Below are 20,533 nucleotides of genomic sequence, written 5' to 3'. Positions count from 1 at the left end.
CAGCACTCTTGACTTGGCAATATTTGCCCACTGTTCCTTACAAAAACACTCCCAATCTGTCAGATTGCGAGGGCATCTCCTGTGCACAGCCCTCTTCAGATCAGCCCACAGATTTTCGATCGGATTCAGGTCTGGGCTCTGGCTGGGCCATTCCAAAACTTTAATCTTCTTCTGGTGAAGCCATTCCTTTGTTGATTTGGATTTATACTTTGGGTCGTTGTCATGCTGAAAGATGAAGTTCCTCTTCATGTTCATCCTTCTAGCAGAAGCCTGAAGGTTTTGTGCCAACATTGACTGGTATTTGCAACTGTTGATAATTCCCTCTACCTTGACTAAGGCCCCAGTTCCAGCTGAAGAAAAACAGACCAAAAGCATGACGCTGCCACTACCAGGCTTCACTGTGGGTACGGTGTTCATTTGGTGATGTGCAGTGTTGTTTTTGCACCAAACGTATATTTTGGAATTATAGCCAAGAAGTTCAACCTTGGTTTCATCAGACCATAACATATTTTCCCACATGCTTTTGGGAGACTTCAGATGTGTTTTTGCAAAATTTAGCTAGGCTTGGATGTTTTTCTTCGTAAGAAAAGGCTTCCGTCTTGCCACTCTACCCCATAGCCCAGACATATGAAGAATATGGGAGATTGTTGTCACATGTACCACACAGCCAGTACCTGCCAAATGTTCTTGCAACTCCTTTAATGTAACTGTAGGCCTCTCAGACCAGTTTTCTTCTCATCTTTTCATCAGTTTTGGAGGGACGTCCAGTTCTTGGTAATGTCACTGTTGCGCAATATTTTCTCCACTTGATGATGACTGTCTTCACTGTGTTCCATGGTATATCTAATGCCTTGGAAATTCTTTTGTACCCTTCTCCTGACTGATACCTTTTAACAGTGAAATCCCTCTGATGCTTTGGAAGCTCTCTGTGGACCATGGCTTTTGCTGTAGGATGCGACTAAGAAAATGTAAGGAAAGACCTACTAGAACAGCTAAACTTTATTTGGGGTTACTCAAAGGCACTTTACATGATGGCAGGTGTGTACTGACTTCTATTTAACATGATTTTGAATGTGATTGCTTAATTCTGAACACAGTTATAAGAGGGTGTGCATACTTATGCAACCACATTATTTTAGTTTTTTATGTTTACTTCCCCCCCTAAAAGATCTCAGTTTGTTTTTCAGGTGAGTTGTAGTTTATAGGTCACATTAAAGGTGGAAAAAGTTCTGAAATTATTTATCTTTGTTTAAGTTTTTCATTTTCACAGAAACCTGACATTTTAACAAGGGTATGTAGACTTTTTATATCCACTGTAGTTAATCAATAATTAAATTAATCCTCAAAAATATAATTTGCCTTATAATTGTGCACACAGTAAAGACGCTATAACTATCATGCACACCAATTAATATACATTTATTGGGATTTGAAGATTTTCGGTCTTTTTTCATTGATATAAAAAAAAAACAGTGGTGAATAAATACCACCAAAAGAAAGCTCTATTTATAAATTTCACTTCGGTACAGTGTTGCATGACAGGACAATTGCCAATTAAAGTTGCGTAGTACCGAATAGCAAAAAATGGCCTGGTCATGAAGGGGGCAAAACTTTCCGGAGCTTAAGTATATAATGTAAAATTACGGTATCTAAACTCCACCTCACACCCAACCTGATCATGTATCTCCTTTAACAGCACTGTTATTACTTAATACGTTCTATAATGTGACGTCCTATTGTAACGCCTCTTTTGAACACTTTTTTATCCTCTCTAAAAACTAATAAACAGGTTCAACAAGTAGGAAAATTCTCTGGAGTTACACTTTAAAAAAGAAACAGAAAGCAAACAGCCTGTGCATTGAGTTTCCATAGGAGGTAATAGGGCTTGTACTTCACATTTGGGTCAAGCAGGACTATTACTGCCTACACACATACTGTATAATGTACAGATGTACAATTGGGTAAAAAGAGAGAAAGCTGGAGCCTTAACATGTAAATCACTGTCCTGTCCATTTAGCCCTGAACAATCAAGGTAATGTGAAAAAGGATTAATATGTGTAACAGTGTTCTGGTGAGAAATGGTATAGGTAGTAGCAACAATGGTTCCTAAATGTGCTGCATAGTAGTTTTGTATATATTGCCTGTCTTTCTTCCTTTATAATGGTCAGGAAAAAAATAATCAAAAAATACATATTGTTTTTACATTGTTTTTAGTTAGGTAAATATGAAGTCTTGACTAATCAAACAATGCATTTTCTTTAAGCCGGTTGTTCTCTTTTCACATATCTTCCAGTCTTTACCTTACCAGCCTAATAAAAGCCTGTAGTTTACAAAGCTCAATAGCTCAAACTGAAATTCACATGCACAAGTAAGTCAGAGAAGATGGCTCATCCCTCTTTCTACCCCACCTTCTTTATAGCTCCATCCAAGGCTTAAATGATAGACATAGGTTTAATTTACCAAAGGAATAGATACTGTTGCCTTAGTAAAGGGAATGTTCACTTTGTAAAGGAAATATTCAATGAATCCAGTAATTAAGATGAATTTTTATTTCAGCAAACCAGTCAACCCACAACAGTAAAATCAGTCTGTATATGCAGTAAAGCATGCTTGTTATACTCACTGTGGAACCTAAGGGGTTAATCCTCTGCATTGTGTAAAAACATCCTCCCCTTCTTCCAGTGTCCCCTCTTATCTCCTGATAAGACATATCATGTGGAGTCACTCTGCACATTCTCAGTTTGGTGTGTATTTTTTTTGGTATTTTGTTTCTCGGGAGAGTGCATGTGATCAGCACGAGGCCAATCAGCACTGTCCAGACAGAGGTCAGGGGTTCTGCATCCTCCTAGAGCACAATGAAATCCTCCTACAAGCATTAACATGTGCTTGGCTAGACACTGATAAACGTCACAAGACTGCTCTAACTGATGATGAGAAAAGGTATTTAGCAGTTTATAATTACTAAAATAATTGCATTTCCATGTTGTGTGTACTGTGGGAGACCAGATATAGTGAATGCAGGGTCCTGGGTTTAGTAACACTTTAAGTGCAAGTGAAACGCCTGTTTTTTTATTTCCCTAACCCTAGGTTCACACCTAAGCGGTTTCTGCAGCGTTTTGCAGAAATGCAGTACAGTTCATTTGACATGATTTCTTATGAAACATGTTCACAGCTGTGCGTTTTCACACGGTGCATTTTTTGGAAAGAGTCAGGGACTTTTTTGAATGCAAAAAAATGCGTTTTTGGTTCTATAGACTTCAATGGAAATGATGCGTAAAAGCATGTAGTGCATTTCTGCTGTGTTTTTGCCATGTTTTGCATTTTAAATCTGCCGAGCAACAAGAAAATTTTTTAAAAATTAAAAAATAAACCCCGCAAAACGCATCAAAAACATGGCAACAACACAAAATGCAATGCAGAAATGGCTCAAATGCAACGTGCATAGATGTGAACCTAGCCTTAGGTATTTCAGATGAACACAGATTCTCCTCATTTACTTTCATTTACTTGAATGAACAGCTTCTACCCATTTAGAAAATTCACCCCTGCCAGAAAGGAGGTAACTACTGCAATGCTCTCTATAGATAAACACCAGGATAGCAAATTATTACTGTGAAACAAAGATGTATACGTAAAATAAAACAAAATCCAGAACCACAGTTTCCAAGAATGATCATGCAATTTAAATAGCATGTTTCATTTCATAACTCAAAAAAAATACATATTACTCAGTGGTGACTGGCCGTACATAAAAGCTTGTGCCTACTGCAAAAACATGTAGGTCCTTGTTAAAAAAAATAACAGTATAGAGAGCATTTTATTTTTATTATTAAACAATTTTGCTATTATCCACCTTACTAAAAATACACAACTGTGAAATATAACAACCACCACTTCGGGAAAATGGGTCCTGTTTTATTAAATGCCCCCAATAGCTTATAAATTCCTAGCAATCTATATTGATGATTATTGTTTGATTAATTATTTTCAAACCAGAAATAAAGTACCAAAAGGCCAAGCTGTCAAAGCAGGTCAGTTATTGCTCATAATTATTTCACCTATTGACTCTCGTATCAGTAATTGCATAATTACAAGGAACAGATGGATTGCAGAATACTACCAGATGGTGGGGAAGTAAACAGGCTGAAATTGTTTTTTTATTTTTTGTTTTTGTAAAGACTTTATGAAAAAAAAGTAAATTGATCTAAATATAGTTTGGCACAGTACAAATTACCAAACTGCAACTTGTCAGGACAGAGTGATTTAATGCGATTCTGTATTTTTGGAATGTGAGAGTTAACAGTTCTCCACAGCCTAATAGCTGCTGTCAATAAATTATTTTACATTTGCAAACATCAGTGTCTTGTTAAGTACAACTGTTCAGAGAATATTTTTGTGCTCATATCCTGCTTGATGGAAATTGGCAGATGTTCATTCTGATTTACTAAGGCTTTGCTGCAAATTCTTTTCAAAAGGAAGTCCTTATTGCAATATGTTTTTCAGTGCTTATAAACAGTAACAATGAGAATCTCCTATTTTCTCTCTTTTAGTTCTTTAAATGCACCACTGAAAGTGTTTTGTTATTTAGGCAGAATAAATGTGAAAAAATACCTGATGGTCCTGCCAGAAATTCAGAGCTGTCCTGTGTCCTGTGCGCTCTGATTTGTTAACTTAAAGAAGTCAATCATCCCTCCTAAGGGAGATGTTCTGTAGTTTAGCAAAAGAAATTGACAGCATTCTTTTCAATTTAAATTAGTAATTTGATACTAGAATTAGAAATTAAAATTAGTACCTGAGTACTTTCTGCTAAGATCAACAGGTAATTTACCTGTAAATGCAGAATCTTTAAAAGGATAATACGTGGGGAAATGTGCGAGTATTGCAAAGAAGTACTACATTTTTTTTTTATTTTGGCCTGACATGCACTTCAAAGAGGACCTTGCACTAAAATGCCCTGCTAAAACACTGCATTAAAGAAAAAAAAAACACACCCACGTTGAAAACAAAATGCATCTTAAATATTCACCTTACTCCCTGGTTCTGGCAGTTTCCTGCTTCGTGATTTGATTTGGGATCCCCAATTTTCCAAAGAAGCCCCACTGATGCCACCCTCACCTAGGCAAGCCTGGGAGTACAGCAAATATTTTTACTGCTTTCTCCCAAATTTGTTTTTTGTAATGCAGCTTTTTGAAAGGGAGAGAAGGCAGCCACATAAGTTGACCTAGCATTAAGTACAAGGTCCACCTTAAGGAAATATACTCCCTGAATATATTCTATAGGTGTAACACCCCCTTAAAGTGGTTGTAACCCTCAGACAAATATGAACAAAGCATATCCCTCTATAGTGTGTAATTGTCTCAATTAAGAGCACTAAGGGCTCGTTCACACTAGGCTGTTTTGCCAACGCTTGCCAAACGCCCCTATAGCTTTTGGCAAGCGTTGGTCCGGCGTTTGCGGAGCGTTATCAACGCTCGGCAAACGCTCCGCAAACGCCGCATGCGCGGTTTAGCGGCAGTTGCTAGGCGTTTGCCGAGCGTTAATAACGCCCCACAAACGCCTATAATGCAGTTTGAGTGGTGTTACCGCTCCGCAAACGCCCCGCAACCGCGTCGCAACCGCACCGCAAACGCCGGCCGGGCGTTTGCGGAGCGGCACCATAGACGAGAATAGGAGGCTTCAAAGCCTCCTGACTCGTCCAGAGGCGTCCGTTTTGCCGCGACGCAACGCGACGCGACGCAAACGCTCCCGTTAGAACAGCACCATGTGCTGTAATGTGCAGAATTGGCAGAGGCGTTTGGGAAGCGGTAAAAACGCTTCCCAAACGCCTCTCTGCCGCCTGCACACAAGGCTAGTGTGAACGTAGCCTAAGTGTAATTTCTGTCTGCTGCCTTGTTCCTCTGCTATCGGCATGAATCACTTCTGACAAGTTTTCCTGACACCAAGAGGAAAAAAGTGACAGGGAGGGACCTGCAGCAGACTGACAGCCTCAGCTCTGTTCCTGTGAGTTGTGTGGAGGGGGGTGTCTCTTCCCTCCAATCAGCTCTCAGAGCTCTCCTTGCTGAGACTTCAGATAAACAGGTACAACAGATGTAGGGGGACTTGTTTCATTTCTGTGTATCACCTGAAACCACTTCACTATGTAAGGGTCTTTAACCACTTAACTATACCACTAGACCAATGATTGTAGCTCTTAGGAACGGGGCAGCTATCAGAAATTTTGGGCCTCTTTACACAGTTTTAGGCCTGCCCCCCCCCAGGCCTGACCACCAACATTCCCCAGTGCCCACCTATTGGCCATCCCACTGAGTCCCATCCCATGTCCTCCTCCTTTTCCATTCCATGTCCTCCTCCTCCAGTCTGATCTCCCCCATCCCATGTCTTCTTCCCCCTCCAGTCCCGTTTCTTCCACCCCATGTCCCCTTCCTCCTCCAGCCCGCCCCATCTCCTCCATTCTATGTCCTCTTCCTCCTCCAATCCCATCTCCTCCATCCCATGTCCTCTTCTTCCTCCAATGCCATCTTCTCCATCCCATGTAATTTTCTCCTCTAATCCCATCTCCTCAATCCTATGTCCTCTTCCCCCTCCAGTCCAGTTTCTTCAACCCCATGTCCTCTTCCTCCTCCAGTTCCATTTCTTCCATCCTGGTGACAGCAAGACAGGAAGTGAGGGGAAATCTCAATGGGAAATAGCTTGCAATTGTTTCCTTATAATGTGTGTATATAGAACATCTTCTAGAAGAAACAGAAGAGCACCGTACACTGCTGTACGTAAGGCTGTATCTTGTTCCCCTGCTCTTCTATTGTGTGGAAAGCTGGCATTTTATTTCTGATGCCACAGCAGAGCTAGTGCTGCATCATTATTCTCAATTTCTAACCATGTATCTGTGCAGACTCAGACTAGATGGGAGAAGAGAGGAAGGCGCCTGCAGAGTGTTCGGCCTGTTCTCGCAGGCTGCCTGTTGGTGGGCGGCACTTGAACAGGAGGAGGGTGATGTCAGATCACTTTGCCTCTTCTGCTCCTGCTTGCTGAAGCCATGTGCAGACCGCACTTTGCGACACTAGGAGTTCAGAAGAAACTGTGGCCATGCCGGTACCTCCTGGTTTGAGGTACCAACTCCTCACTTTCCCCACTGACGCCACTGCCCGCCCCCTCCTCTACTGTTATGGGGATAAGGAGGCAGGGTCTGTGTGCGCTGCTGGGAGAGCAGCGCTGTCACTTGTAGACACAGGAACCGGGCTCAAGCGTTTACAAATGAAAGCAGTGAGCCCGGGGCAGAGGTGGTCCTGCTTGCAGGCCCAGGCCCCTCATGATGCCCAGGCTCCCTACATGTGTATGGGCTTTCCACCCCTTATGGCAGCCCTGGTTAGGAAAATTAAGTCTAAGCATGTCCTACAAGTCAGAGTGTGTAACATTAGCCAGGGATATAGGTTAGTATGTTAGGACTTCTACAGTTGTGGTAGATCTACTAGTTGCACATCATTTTTACCATATGGGATCATCTCCAAATCTGAATAATTTTGCATTCCATGTCTATAGGCTCTTTAAATTATAGCAGGGAGAACAGCCAAAGATTATATTAGAGGAAAAATGGCACTTGACCCAAAGCATACAAAATATACATGAGCTGTTTCTCTTGAAAGTGCCAGCCAGGGATGTCTATTCTGATGGCACATGCAGCCATAAGGATTGTAAACTGATCTAGCCAACATCAGCTGAACTGTACAACAATTATCCAGTGTTTATGGATACTTTTAGAAATGTCCCTTTACAAAAGAAGTCCATCATTAAGTACCTGTGTGATTAGATTCTGATGGAAGCAGCCTTTCTCTTGGACACATACTAGTTCTAGAGCAGTGCCTCTAAACCTAGTTACTAACTCATTGTACCTGTTCTACATTTGTTGAACAATGGCTTCTTCCATCAGAGCCAAAATAAACTATTTTGTTTCATAGGATTCACTTTATCAGCTTCCCGACTGCCCTATAGCAGAAATACTGCTACAGGGCAGCACGGGTGCGCAAAATCACATATATATTTGCGGCCGCAGATGTCAATCACCAGGTCCCAGCCAGTGATTACTCGCCGGCGCCCGGTGATTTCTGAGGATCTCCGACGGGGAGGAGAACTGTTTTGTTTACTAACATGTCTCTTCCCTGTCAGCTAGGGCACACTGCTTTGGATGGCTGTGCACTGCACAGCCATCCAAAGCAGGATGATTACAGTGAAGCACACTGACACAGCCCCCTAGTAAAACACTCCCAGCCCACAGTTAATCCTTTGATCACTGCTCATGTTAAGCCCTTCATGCCCAGTGCCATTAGTACTGTGTCAGTGCTTTTTTATCACTGATCACTGTATATCCTCAGTGACACCAAGTCAGTTTCCTCCAGTGTCAGAATGTCTGCCGCAGTCCCGCTATAAGTTGCTGATTGCCGCCATTACTAGTAAAAATTAAAAATAAAAAAAAAATCCCAGTATATATACCGCCATTTGTAAATGCTATAATTTTCACGTAAACCAATTAATTTACATGTATTAAATTTATGATAAAATTAGATTTGTAAAAGTTTTTTACTGGACATGTTTAATAGCAAAAAGTCAAAAATATAGTTTTTTTTCTCACAATTGTCGGTCTTTTTTTTTTATGTCGCAAAAAAAAAACCGAACAAGCAATCAAATAGCACCAAAAAAAAAAGCTAAATTTGTGGGAAAAAAAGGATGTAAATTTCATTTGGGTGCAGCATTGCATGACTGCGCAATTGTCAATTAAAGTTATGCATCACCGTAAGGCAAAAAATGGCCTGGTCAGGAAGGGGGGTAAATCCTCAGGAGGACTAGTGGTTAATATAAATTATTTAGGTCTTCTATCCATGGCTTCCTACCAGTGCAGTAACCTAATGCAACCAATAAGAAAGCTTTAACTCTTCTAGATGTTCATAATTAATAGAATTGAAATCTGTCTGATTGCAGTCTGTTACCACAAACCACTGTGAGGCCTTAAAATAAGCGCTTATAAGGCAGTGGGGAACAATGGTAAGTTTTAATGTTATTCACTTAGTAGAAAAGTGTTTTAGCCACAATTACCCAACTGTGCAACATAAGACAGTATGTTAAGGTAAGCCTTTTGGTTCTTAAAAGTAATGCAGGCCATAGATCAGTCGATAATCAGCCAATTTTTCGGCCGAAAAAAAATCGTCCGCTTTTCGCACCGTGGGTTAATTGGTCGGCCGTTTTTGGGGATTTTGGTACATTTTTTTATCAGTGAAGTTGGAAAAAATCGTCCGAGTTTGCCGATCAGCCGATTTTCCCGGCAATGATAAAAAATCTGCACGAGCCGTGACCTGCAAGAAGAAGAAAAAGAAGAAGAAAAAGAATTCCAGTCCGCTATTATATTTGACATGAAAAAGTATTGCGGTTGCAACAATGTATCTATTGTATCCGAATGAAACCATCTGTATCCGAAATGGATACAAATAGATACATTGTTGCAACCGCAATACTTTTTCATGTCAAATATAATAGCGGAGCTCTCTGCAGGGACAGAAGTAATTAAATGCCGGCCGTAGACGGGACGAAAATCGACTGTTTTTTTTTACCGTTGGTGGTAACGTTGGACTATTGAACTACCGATTTTTCGTTTTTGTTTTTTTTTTTTAAACCAAACAGCCGGTTTTCGACCCGTCTATGGCCTGCATAATGCTGCAATGCATGCAAGATCTCTTCATGAAACTTCACGTGCTCTAATATGCAAAGTTCAGCCTTGGCTGAGAAAGTAGAAAACTGCTATTCCCTCTTTTGCAACTCTTTATTGTGTCTTCAACATAACCACCAACAGGAAGAGATGGAAAGAAGTGAAATAACCCTTGACTTTCTGTCATTCTAATATTAGAATACCCTGAGATTTGAAGGCTTTGAGGGAACTCGGAAGATGACCCTCGGAAGATGATAAAGGGTATAAACATACGATTCAGGACTCTGCATTTCCACAACTGACTTTCTACAGAACTTCTAGGGGTGAATGTTTTGTTCATAAGTACAGTTAAATCCTAACTAAATAGCATTTAGTTTACTGAAGTATTATAAACAGTGCTGTTTTCCCTTAATAAATGAAATCATCATTTAATAACTGCATTTTGTATTTACTTATCTTTGCGTAATATTAAAATTTGTTTGATGATCTGAATCATTTAAATGTGACAAGAAAAATCAGGAAGAGGCAAATACTTTTTCACAGCACTGTATTATAAATAATTGGCTTAAAAAAGTATTGTTTCACTTTTTTCATCCTTTGTTGTATATCAGCACTGTTGATCTCCTGCAACCTTTTTTGCTGCCATTTATTGTCTATATGCATGCACTCCAGTGATGGCTGCATGGCATTTTTCTGGGTGGGTTCCTTGATGGTGACAACAGTGGATTATGCCTGTGCGATACTGCCTCTCTCGTTTCCATTGGGAGAGTGCATGACAAATAGGACATGCAGAAGGCATGAGAGCAATTGGGGGAGAGAGGCTTGTTACCCTATAACAGGAAGTGCCTGAACAGAGACTGTCAGGGATCATCATGTATTATTTATTTATGTATTATTTTTAATAATGTCTGGTGATTGAAAAATACAAAAAATAACTTTAGAAATTACTTTCATGTTAAAGCTTTGCAAGAGATTTTAGCAATTGGGTTTATATATACTTGTCAGCTCAGGGTCAACTTTTGCATGCAATACCATACCTGTAAATAAGAGCCATGTACTTTTCTGTTCCCCTACCACAAATTGTGGTCCTTCTTGGCAGCTTGTACTTCACTTCAGGATGTATGAGGAGAAACCACAGCTTGGAACAGGGGTAACAGATATTCAACTCACCCAAAGTGCTAACACTTTCAGCTGCTGTAAGCAGTGAAGCATCGGTGTTTCAACAGCTGCTGGAAAGATAAGTATATTGCCTCTTTTTTTTCAGGTATGGTATGGTATACAAGTGACCCTGTGGTGACACAGTCCCTTTAAGTACTACAGTATTAAAGCTTAATTCCAGGAATTCAGCTTCTTCGTAAAAACTGCAGGCATACCGGGAGTTAAGTCCAGTGAGGTGTCTGCCGCCTCATGTCTTTTTTACATTATTCACATCTGACAGGTTTATTGGGCTCCAGGAAGATAACTTCTGGAGCTCCAATGCTCACTATAGTCTCAGTTCCTTCAAGAGCAGAGTCTATGGAACTGCTATGCGTGCTACTCCCCTCCTTCTGCCACTTCACAAAAACCTTTGTATTATATGAACTATACCAAAGAATGCAATGGCTTCTGTGAATGGGCAGCAGAGGGGAGGGGTGGGCATAGCTGCTCTGTGTGCCTCTCTCTTCTTACAGCAAAAGTGTATCCTCTGGGAGTGCAATAAATCTGTCACATACAAATAATAGAGATAAATTCTGGAAGTGACATGCCCCTAATTGGACGTAACTCACAGTATACCTTCGTGGAATCCAGCTTTGATTTTCTTATTTGGACAGACAATGTACAGTAGGTATAGGAAAGAATCACCCCCCCCCCCCTTAAAATAATCACATGTTGTTGCTTTTCAGCCTGAAATGAAGACAGACACAGTTTTTGTTTTATCCAGTTGTATTTACTCAGTGAAACTTATAACATCCAAGTGAAAGATATAACACCAACATGTCAGAAAAAAAAATTCAAAAACAGAATCACTGAGTTGGAAAAAGGATCACACTCTTTTGTCAGTATTTTGTTGAACCACCTTTTGCTTTAAATTACAGCCCTTAGTCTGTTGAGATATGTCTCTACTAACTTTGCATATCTAGACTTTGCAATATCTGCCCACTCTTCTTTTCAGAACCGCTTACATTCAGTTAAATTTGATGGTGACCGTTTATGGACTGCAGTGTTCAAGTCATTCCACAGATTTTCAATGTGGTTTAAGTCTGGGCTCTCACTAGGCCATGTAAGGACATTCACCTTTTTCTCCTTCAACTACTGTGTGGCCATTTTTGCTGTGTGCTTTGGGTCATTGTCATGTTGGAAGGTAAACTTTCTTCCCTTTGACATCTTTCTAGCAGGAGGCAGCAGATTTTCCTTACGAATTTGACGGTATTTTACCCCATTGATTTTTCCTTCTATCCTGACAAGTGCTCCAGTCCCTGCTGCAGAGAAAGACCCCCATAACAGGATATTACCACCTCCATGCTTTACTGTAGGAATGGTGTTATTTGGATGGTGAGCTGTGTTGGATTTCCACCAGACATATCATTTAGTGCTGAGGCCAAATAATTCAATTTTAGTCTCATCTTACCACAGCACCTTTTTTCATGTGGCCTCAGAATTTTCAAGGTATGTTTTGGCAAAGCTCAGTCATGACTGCATGTGGCCTTTCCTGAGGAGTGGCTTTTTTCTTCCAACCCTCCCATACAAGACTAATTTGTGCAGAATTTGTGATATTGTTTTCACATGTACACAATCACCATTCTTTGTAATAAATTCGTGCAACTGCTTCAGAGTTGCTGTAGGCCTCTTGGTAGCCTCTCTGACTAGTTTCCTCCTGGCTCTTTCACCCAGTTTGGAGTGACGTCCTGATCCAGGGAGGGTCTGTGTTGTACCAAATACCTTCCACTTCTTTATAATAGACTTCACTGTTCTTCTAGGTATTGATAAAGCCTCTGTTGTACCAAATACCTTCCACTTCTTAATAATATACTTTACTGTGTTTCTAGGTATTGATAAAGCCTTTGAAATGTTTTTGTATCCATCTCTTGACTTGTGCCTGTCCACAACTTTATCCCTGAGATCTTTTGCTTCATTTGCACTTCCAGGGACTGAAATGCTCCAGGAAAGCTCTGTTCATGCTGAGCTAATCAAAATTACCACAGCTGATCACACTTGAAAGTCAGATGTGTTTGTGTGCTATTGAGAAGGTGATTAGCTACACCTGATTGAGTTTACAAGTCATTCTTAGGAGGGGGGTGATCCTTTTTCCAACTCAGTGATTCTATTTTTGAATTTTTTGAATTTTCATTATGACATGTTGATGTTATAGCTTTGGATAGAGTAGTGAATGGTTAGTCCATATATCAGTAAATGTTGTGCTCCCAACTACCAAGATGCAATATATAATGAGTGACTACTATCAAAAACTAATTAATCAGAATAAATATTGACAGATAATTAAATACAAATTGTGTGATCGTGATTTAAAAAAGGAACGGGGCTGAAGGGAGAAGAGGCCGGAAGAAAGGTTGCATTTGAGGTTTGGAGATTGGGAACGTTTAAGGAGGAGTATGCAAGGGATTTTTTGAGCAGCTGAAGGAGGGAGATATCCCTGCAGGGATATCCAGTGCACAAAGGGGAAAGCATTGTGGTGTCTATAGGAAGTACCCTACATCCATCCTACACTGCAGCAATTTTGGCAGGTTCCAGGATATGTGAACCAAAAGTGGAGCAAGCCTATTTATTAGGCATAGAAGGAGGTGAGCGTACATCTTAATTGATTGAAGGATTCACGGAAAGTTACTATTTGATGTTTTTGATCACTTCACCACTATTATTGGACTATTGAATAATGGGACTATTATTTTGATTCTTCTTTTTTAAATCACGATCACACAATTTGTATTTAACCTCCCTGGCGGTATTCCCGAGTGTAGCTCGGGGTAAAATGTCAGTACCAAAAGCGGTAACCCCGAGCTACACTCGGGCTTACCATGCGGCGCTGCATAGGGATTCCCTGCAGAGCTTACCTTGTCCTGCACTCCCGCGATGTGTCCCCTGCAACGTCCCCGGCCATCTCCTCCGGCCGATGCCGGCATCCGGCTTCTGTGTTCTGGTCCCTGTGACGTCGGGGCGTACGGGCGCCGCCGCTGGCAGCGGGAAATTTGAAAATTTAAAAAAATGTCATTTTTTTCCAAATAAATTTTACATAGTAAAACATTGCTGTTTCAACCCATTTCACATACATATTGTCCCGAGTGCTTTGTCCTGTGCCCTGCCTGCATTTTGCCTGGAAACTGAGAAAAGTCCATGGCGTCCAAAAAGTGTCCCTTTAGGTCAAAAGCGGGTTTAGACCGGCTAGAGAACAGCGATAGTAAATCAGAACTACTTGTAGAATTGAGTGATAATGATTCGTGGGGAAATTCGTCATCAGACACTGAAAACTATTTTGCGACTTTGCTCAGCAATGTGCGAACTTGGAGCTATATTTCAAATTTCAGTGTTTTTGGTTTGATTATATTATTGAATTAAATGTATTATTATTATATTATTATTTTTTATGATTATTTATTAAATTATAATTTATGATTTCGTTTTTCAAATTTTATCATACCCGGGATGTTTACTAGACTCTTGTTCGGACAGATTTTAGTGAGTTATTCCTAAAAATTACAGCCTACAATAAAAAAACTACATATTTCCATGCAAAATAATGGTACTGCTTTCAGCACCAAAAATCTGAAATAATCATACCGCTAGGGAGGTTAATTATCTGTCAATATTTCTTCTGATTAGTTTTTGATTGTAGTCACTCATTATATATTTTATCTTGGTAGTTTGGAGCGCAACATTTACTGATATATGGATTAATTGCACAGTTGGAGTATGTGTTAAATGTTAGCGATCCATAGAAGCTTATTGTTTTTGGCTCGCAAGTTATATACACTTATTTTTCTTCAGTGAATGGTTAGTGATATCCCACCACACTCAGAGCAAATCCACTCTTAGAAGCTGTCACCCTCAACAGGCATCCCAGTTGGTAGATTTCCTTTCATCTCCTGTTCTTGTGACAACTGAAAAATTTTGGAATTCACATCACTTGTTCTCATTTTCTGACAATGGTCACCAGGACAAATGGAGAGGGTGACTCTTTACATCAGCAACACATACAGCAATACAAACCTGACACAGGGTTCAACAATTAACCACTCCATCCAAAACGAAAAAAAAAATAATTTTGGCTTTAAATAGAGTTGAATAAATATATTCCCCAATTAGAGCCAGCAAATTTGGCAAAACAGTCACAGGGCTTGATTTACTAAAACTGGAGAGTTCAAAATCTGGTGCAGCTGTGCATTGTAGCCAATCAGCTCCAGGTTTTTTTTTTTAGAAAGCTTGATTGAACAAGCTAAAGCCAGAAGCTGGTTGGCTACAATGCACAGCTGCACCAAATTGTGCACTCTCCAGTTTTAGTAAATTAACCCCATAGTGTATGCCCAATAGAAATATGTAATAAAATATGTTAGATTATTTTTTATAGGTCATTTCTGTCAACAGTCCATCTACTAGCAAAACAAAGCAACAAATTATAGCAGTTCTGCCTGTAAGGGTATGAGCATGGGGTTCTGTGTAATTAAGAAGCAACCTATTGAAGCTAAGGCAGTAATTCCATGCCATCTGCCAAACCTTGTAGAGCCTGGCATGGTGCCTGTTGCCTGCTGTAGCTTCTGTTACCCACCTGATCCTTGGAGACCTGCTTTGATGGAGCATTTATGCCAAGCTTTTCCAGAGGATAGACAATCTGTCGTCTTGGTCGCACGGGAACCATGTAATGAAGGGCAGATGTCAGTGAATGGGCACAGGGATTCTTAAACTGAAAGACAGCGATCAACACTTTAGTTTGGAGAATGTCAGCTCTGCGTCTCGCAGATGTTTAACAAACACAGAATTCTTAACAGACTTGGCAAATTGTGAGAGGCGGGTTAGGGAAAATAATAACAAATAAACATACTCCTAGAGCAGCGGAATGAATTTCACATAATACCCATCACTAATGAAGATAATTATGAGAGTAATTACATTACCATCTCAGTGGGAATGACAGATAAACAAGTGGCTTGGTTTATGGCATTTTGTTGTACCAGTATGTTTCCCAGGAGCTTATTTTCTTAGCACTGTCATAGATCAGCTAAATCCAAACTCTATTTTGTTAAATGCTTGACAACAACTATTCCACAATTTGGAATCAGCTGTTACATGAGATGGCAAGAAAATAAAATAGCCCGTGGTTATTGTTCCATAATTACCATTGTTAAAACCCAATGATGCAGGAAAGTGGAACTGAAATAGAAATAGAACATCATAATAAGGAAATATGAAGTGACTTAGATGTCACTTGGTATGGAAAAGAGAGCAAACACTTCTGACAGCACATAATGAACGCTAAAGAGGTCCTCTTTCATGTTCTTCATTAGTATATGGCAGTATGGTCCTGCATCAAATACTTACATCAGCTTTTCTTCAACATAACAGATTTTACTACAGGTGGTAACTTTAAAGGATGGTGAATGGTGGATTTATCTGCATTCTTTCCTATAATCCCATTACTGCAAAAACGTGAATCTGTTTTTTTGTGCTATGGGCCACTTTTAAATACACATCTTAAAGATAGTTAGTTAGACCCTGCATTAAAATAACTGAATCAGCAAGATACAGGATTGTGTGGCACTAGTACACCAGAAGAAGAGCCTTTACTGACCTGCATAATTCTTCCAGGACAGTGGCAGAAAGTACTGACACCAGAAACAGATAGCATTGGTGGTCAGCACTGGCACTCCCTTTCCCCTTGCATTTTTCTCATGACAAGTTTACTTGAAAGGTATGGGTTTATGAAAAAATAAACATCCACATTTGCTTCTATGCTGCAGCATTGGTGAGATGCTGCAGCTGTCTAACATTGGCTCTAAGACCAAGAACTAAGTGATCACATGACTGCTGATCACTCAGTTCTCGGTCTGAACAGAGCAAAGAGCAGTCACCGCTCTCTGCTCTACTCCTCCAGCTATCATTGAAGCACCAGGATGGGGAAGAGTGGGCACAGCTCTCAACCATGTACTGAAAGGCTGTAAATCCCGACAGTATTGTCGAGATCCAGTCAGCTGAGAGAGCTACTGCAGGCTCTCGCTGGATAATCTGCTATCAGCTGACTTTGGGTTACAAAAGAACAATTTTACTAATCTGAACACATTTCACAATATACGTACAGCAGTGGTATAATTTTTCAAAGAAGCTGTTCCACTTAATATTAAATAGTTCCTGACAAATACCTTTACCTAGGCTGGGAAGATATCATCAGTCTGCTGCAGGAAGAAGGAAGCATTTCTGTCTCCCCACAACTTGGTAACTAGCCTGGAGCATTGTAACTTTGCATCAAGTCACAAGCTGAGAAACTTCAGTAGAGGGTTGATATGTGTCAGATACTTGTGCGCTCAGCCCATAACTGCTCAGGCACCAGGATTTACATGACTGTGTTTTCTCTGAGCCAGAATCTCAGTCCAGGAAGTAGATGATGACCCTAGATGTTGCCTGAACAAAGAAGGCTTCATCCTTCTGGAAAGAGAAGCAGATGAAGGCATTGTCATGGGAAGTACTGTGACCTCTGTGAAAGGTAATATATACCCAAAGGTGTTAAACCTAAAATGTACTTAAGGTAGCCATAGATGACTTGTTTTTTGTTTTGTTTTTTTTCAATCAGGCTGATTGAATCACATTGCTGTTCTTCACTTCCATGTGTGTCCACACCTGTGTCCAATACCTGTTCCCCCCCCCCATATTGTTCTTCCTCCCGCTGGCCCGTATGTCACTATATGAGCTAGACTCGCAGGGGTGTCAAACTGGTTGCCCTCCAGCTGTTGCGAAACTACAATTCCCAATATGCCTTTGCCTTTGGGAGTCATTGTAACGCCCTTGTAGCCCTTGGAACAGTCAATCTTGCAATGCCTCATGGAACTTGTAGTTTGGCAACACCTGGGGGCCACCACTTTGACACCCGTGAGCTAGAGGGAGGAACAACCAGGTATTGCCCCCCGTCCGTGACGTCATTGCGCCGGAAGCCTCCCGATCCGTGCTTTGGTGGAGCCGTGATTCCTTTTTCTGCCATCCAGTGGATTTATTCTGAGCACTGTACTCATCGTGTGGACCTTCATTGATCAAGGGAATATATCTACCCTCTCCATGCTGATGACTGCTTTCTGAACTCCATCTTTGCTACATTGCACTATTTATGTGCACTTCTGGTCAGTGTGCACTGTTACCCTAGGTCACCTTTATTGGGACTTTTTTATGAATATATAATTTTGTGTCACATTTATTTTTAGCGCTGCACTTTATATTATATTTTCATGTGAGGATTTTTTTGGTTATCCTGTGTGTTTCAGCTGCTTGTCTATCAAGAAGCGCTCACTTTTTTGCTCTCTGTTTTATAACCAGTGTGACAGGATGAACGGCGAGGTGATAGAGGGACGCTATGTGTCACCTCGCATATGCTCATACCTGACAGTTTAGGTGGAGTCCACTCTGGGTTTTCGGGGCCACAGTTAAGCAGGTGGGTCCGGACCAGAGTTTGGGCTCCACTGATGACCACCAACAGGTGGTATAAAAAGGGCAGGGCTGGAGCAAGGAGTTGCTCGTGGCCTGGGACTCAGAGAGGTATTCCGAGAGAGCTGTGTGTATGGACTATACCTACAAGGAAAGGTTTGCTGTTATTTTGTTTTGGTGACAGGGAGAAGCCCTTCACCTCTTAGAAAGGAATCATCTCCTGTTTAGTTAGTGCCTGGATGGCAAGGGTTTATTTTGATGTTTTGTTTATTTTGATATTTTTTGCAAACCTTTTTAATAAAACTGACAACCAGTCAGATTTTGACGAAAGCCTGCTGTGCAGTCTACCTTTGTCCCAGGGAAGGAGATCCCCCGCCTGAGCTAACCCCACATATGGTGGATTTGGCGGGCACTTCCTGAGCAAGTGGGAAGATGGAGGAAATAATAAGAGCCTTGCTGCAGGCCAATGCAGCACAACGGGAGACAAATCGCCAGTTTGCGGAGGCCCAAGAAGCAGACCGAGAGCTCCTTAAGCAGGTGGCCCAACACCTATTAGAATTAAAGAAGGAATCTGCAGATCCGCTGCCAGTGGAGCATAAAATGGTGCGGGCCAGCTATGTTTTGCAGAAGATGACACCTGCGGATGATGTGGAGGCCTACCTCACAACTTTTGAAAGGGTTGCTGTTCAGGAAGGATGGAAAAAGGAGCAATGGGCCGGACTGCTTGCACCATTTTTGACAGGTGAATCCCAAAAAGCCTATTATGACCTGGAACCAGGGGATGCCCAGGACTATGAGAAACTGAAGGCTAAGGTCCTTGCACGCCTGGGTGTCACCAATGCAGTCCGGGCTCAGCGGGTGCATCAGTGGCATTACAGGGCTGACAAACCACCCAGATCTCAGATGTTCGATTTGATATATTTCTCCAAAAAGTGGCTCCAGCCAGAGGTATTGTCAGGCCCTCAGATTGTGGAGCGTGTGGTCATGGACCAATATTTACATGTGCTCCCTGCCACTTTGAGGAAGTGGGTCGGCCGTGGAGACCCTAAATCTGCAAACGAGCTGGTGGACCTGGTGGAGAGATATGCAGCCGCTGAGGACTCAGAAAAAAACAATAAGACTATTGTGTCAGATAATGAGACTGTAGGCTTAGGACCTAGAGACTGGCCAAATAGGTCAGGAAGGTCCCCAAAGCCATTTAGAGGTTTAGGTACTGAACATATCAAATGTTATCGGTGTCATGCGTTGGGTCATATTGCTGCAAACTGTCCTTTAAATGATGAACCTATGCAATGTGAAAATGCTTATTTAGGAAAACGCATGTCTCTTTTTGCACAGGTGGTATGTACTGCAGCATGTCAGAAACGCATGGAAAAGCAAATGTGTGTGATTGCCATTGATGAAAAGCCAGTAACTGCTCTGCTAGACTCGGGTAGTGTTGTGACCTTAGTTAAAAGTGATTTGGTAAACCCTGCCAGCTTACACCCTAGCATGATTGGGGTTATTTGTATTCATGGTGATACACGTAATTACCAGACTGCTCTGGTGGAGATTGGTACTCCCTGGGGCCCTGTGACCCATTCTGTGGGGGTGGTGCCCTCTCTGCTTCATGAAGCCATAGTGGGGAGAGATTTTCCCCATTTCTGGAAGTTATGGGATAAGGAGGGGAGTCAGGAAGACCGAGCTCCCCCTGCTGGGGAAACGCCGGAAACTCCTGAACTCACTCCTGACCCCTTTGACTGCCGAGTGGAAGTGGAAACTGTGGGTGTGTCCGAGGAAGGCGTAGATCTTTTCCCTTTCTCTGTAATGGCTGGGGAGCAGGAGGAGTTGGATCCAACCCCAGACATTGAGGATATAGAACAAGAGATGATTGCTGGCTCTAGTGAGAGTGGACAGAATGTGGTGCCTGACCTAGAGGTCAGAAAAGAGGATTTTTGTACGGAACAACTGAAAGATTCCACACTTAATAGAGCCCGTGAAAACATTAAAATGATTGATGTGGAACCAGTGGAAAATGATGTAGCGGTGTCTTTTCCCTACATGGCTCTCAAAAATAACTTGCTATATCAAGTGGTAAAACAAGGGGAGGAGGTGGCAGAACAGTTAGTGGTCCCCAAACCCTTTCACCGGATGGTACTGGATTTAGCCCATGGGCATATAATGGGTGGACACCTGGGTGTAGAGAAAACAAAGGAGAGAATAACCCAGAGATTCTTTTGGCCAGGC

General features: G+C 41.4%; 1 protein-coding gene across 1 annotated transcript in view; it reads right to left on the bottom strand.

Annotated features, from left to right (window-relative positions):
* CFAP61 (cilia and flagella associated protein 61) overlaps positions 1 to 20,533 on the bottom strand; it is a 409,554-nt gene that overhangs the window by 262,524 nt on the left and 126,497 nt on the right. Inside the window, exon 17 of the mRNA XM_089686524.1 lies at positions 15,450 to 15,584. Within this exon, the coding sequence (XP_089542650.1) occupies positions 15,450 to 15,584 (135 nt within the window). The remainder of the gene's footprint in view (positions 1 to 15,449; positions 15,585 to 20,533) is intronic.

This window comes from Staurois parvus, unplaced genomic scaffold (genome assembly GCF_062004578.1).
Source record: "Staurois parvus isolate SC_StPar_1 unplaced genomic scaffold, SC_StPar_1.0 ptg000401l, whole genome shotgun sequence".
In the NCBI taxonomy this organism is placed as follows: domain Eukaryota; kingdom Metazoa; phylum Chordata; class Amphibia; order Anura; family Ranidae; genus Staurois; species Staurois parvus.
Note: the sequence above shows the minus strand (reverse complement) of the source record. Positions and strands in the feature narration are given on the sequence as shown.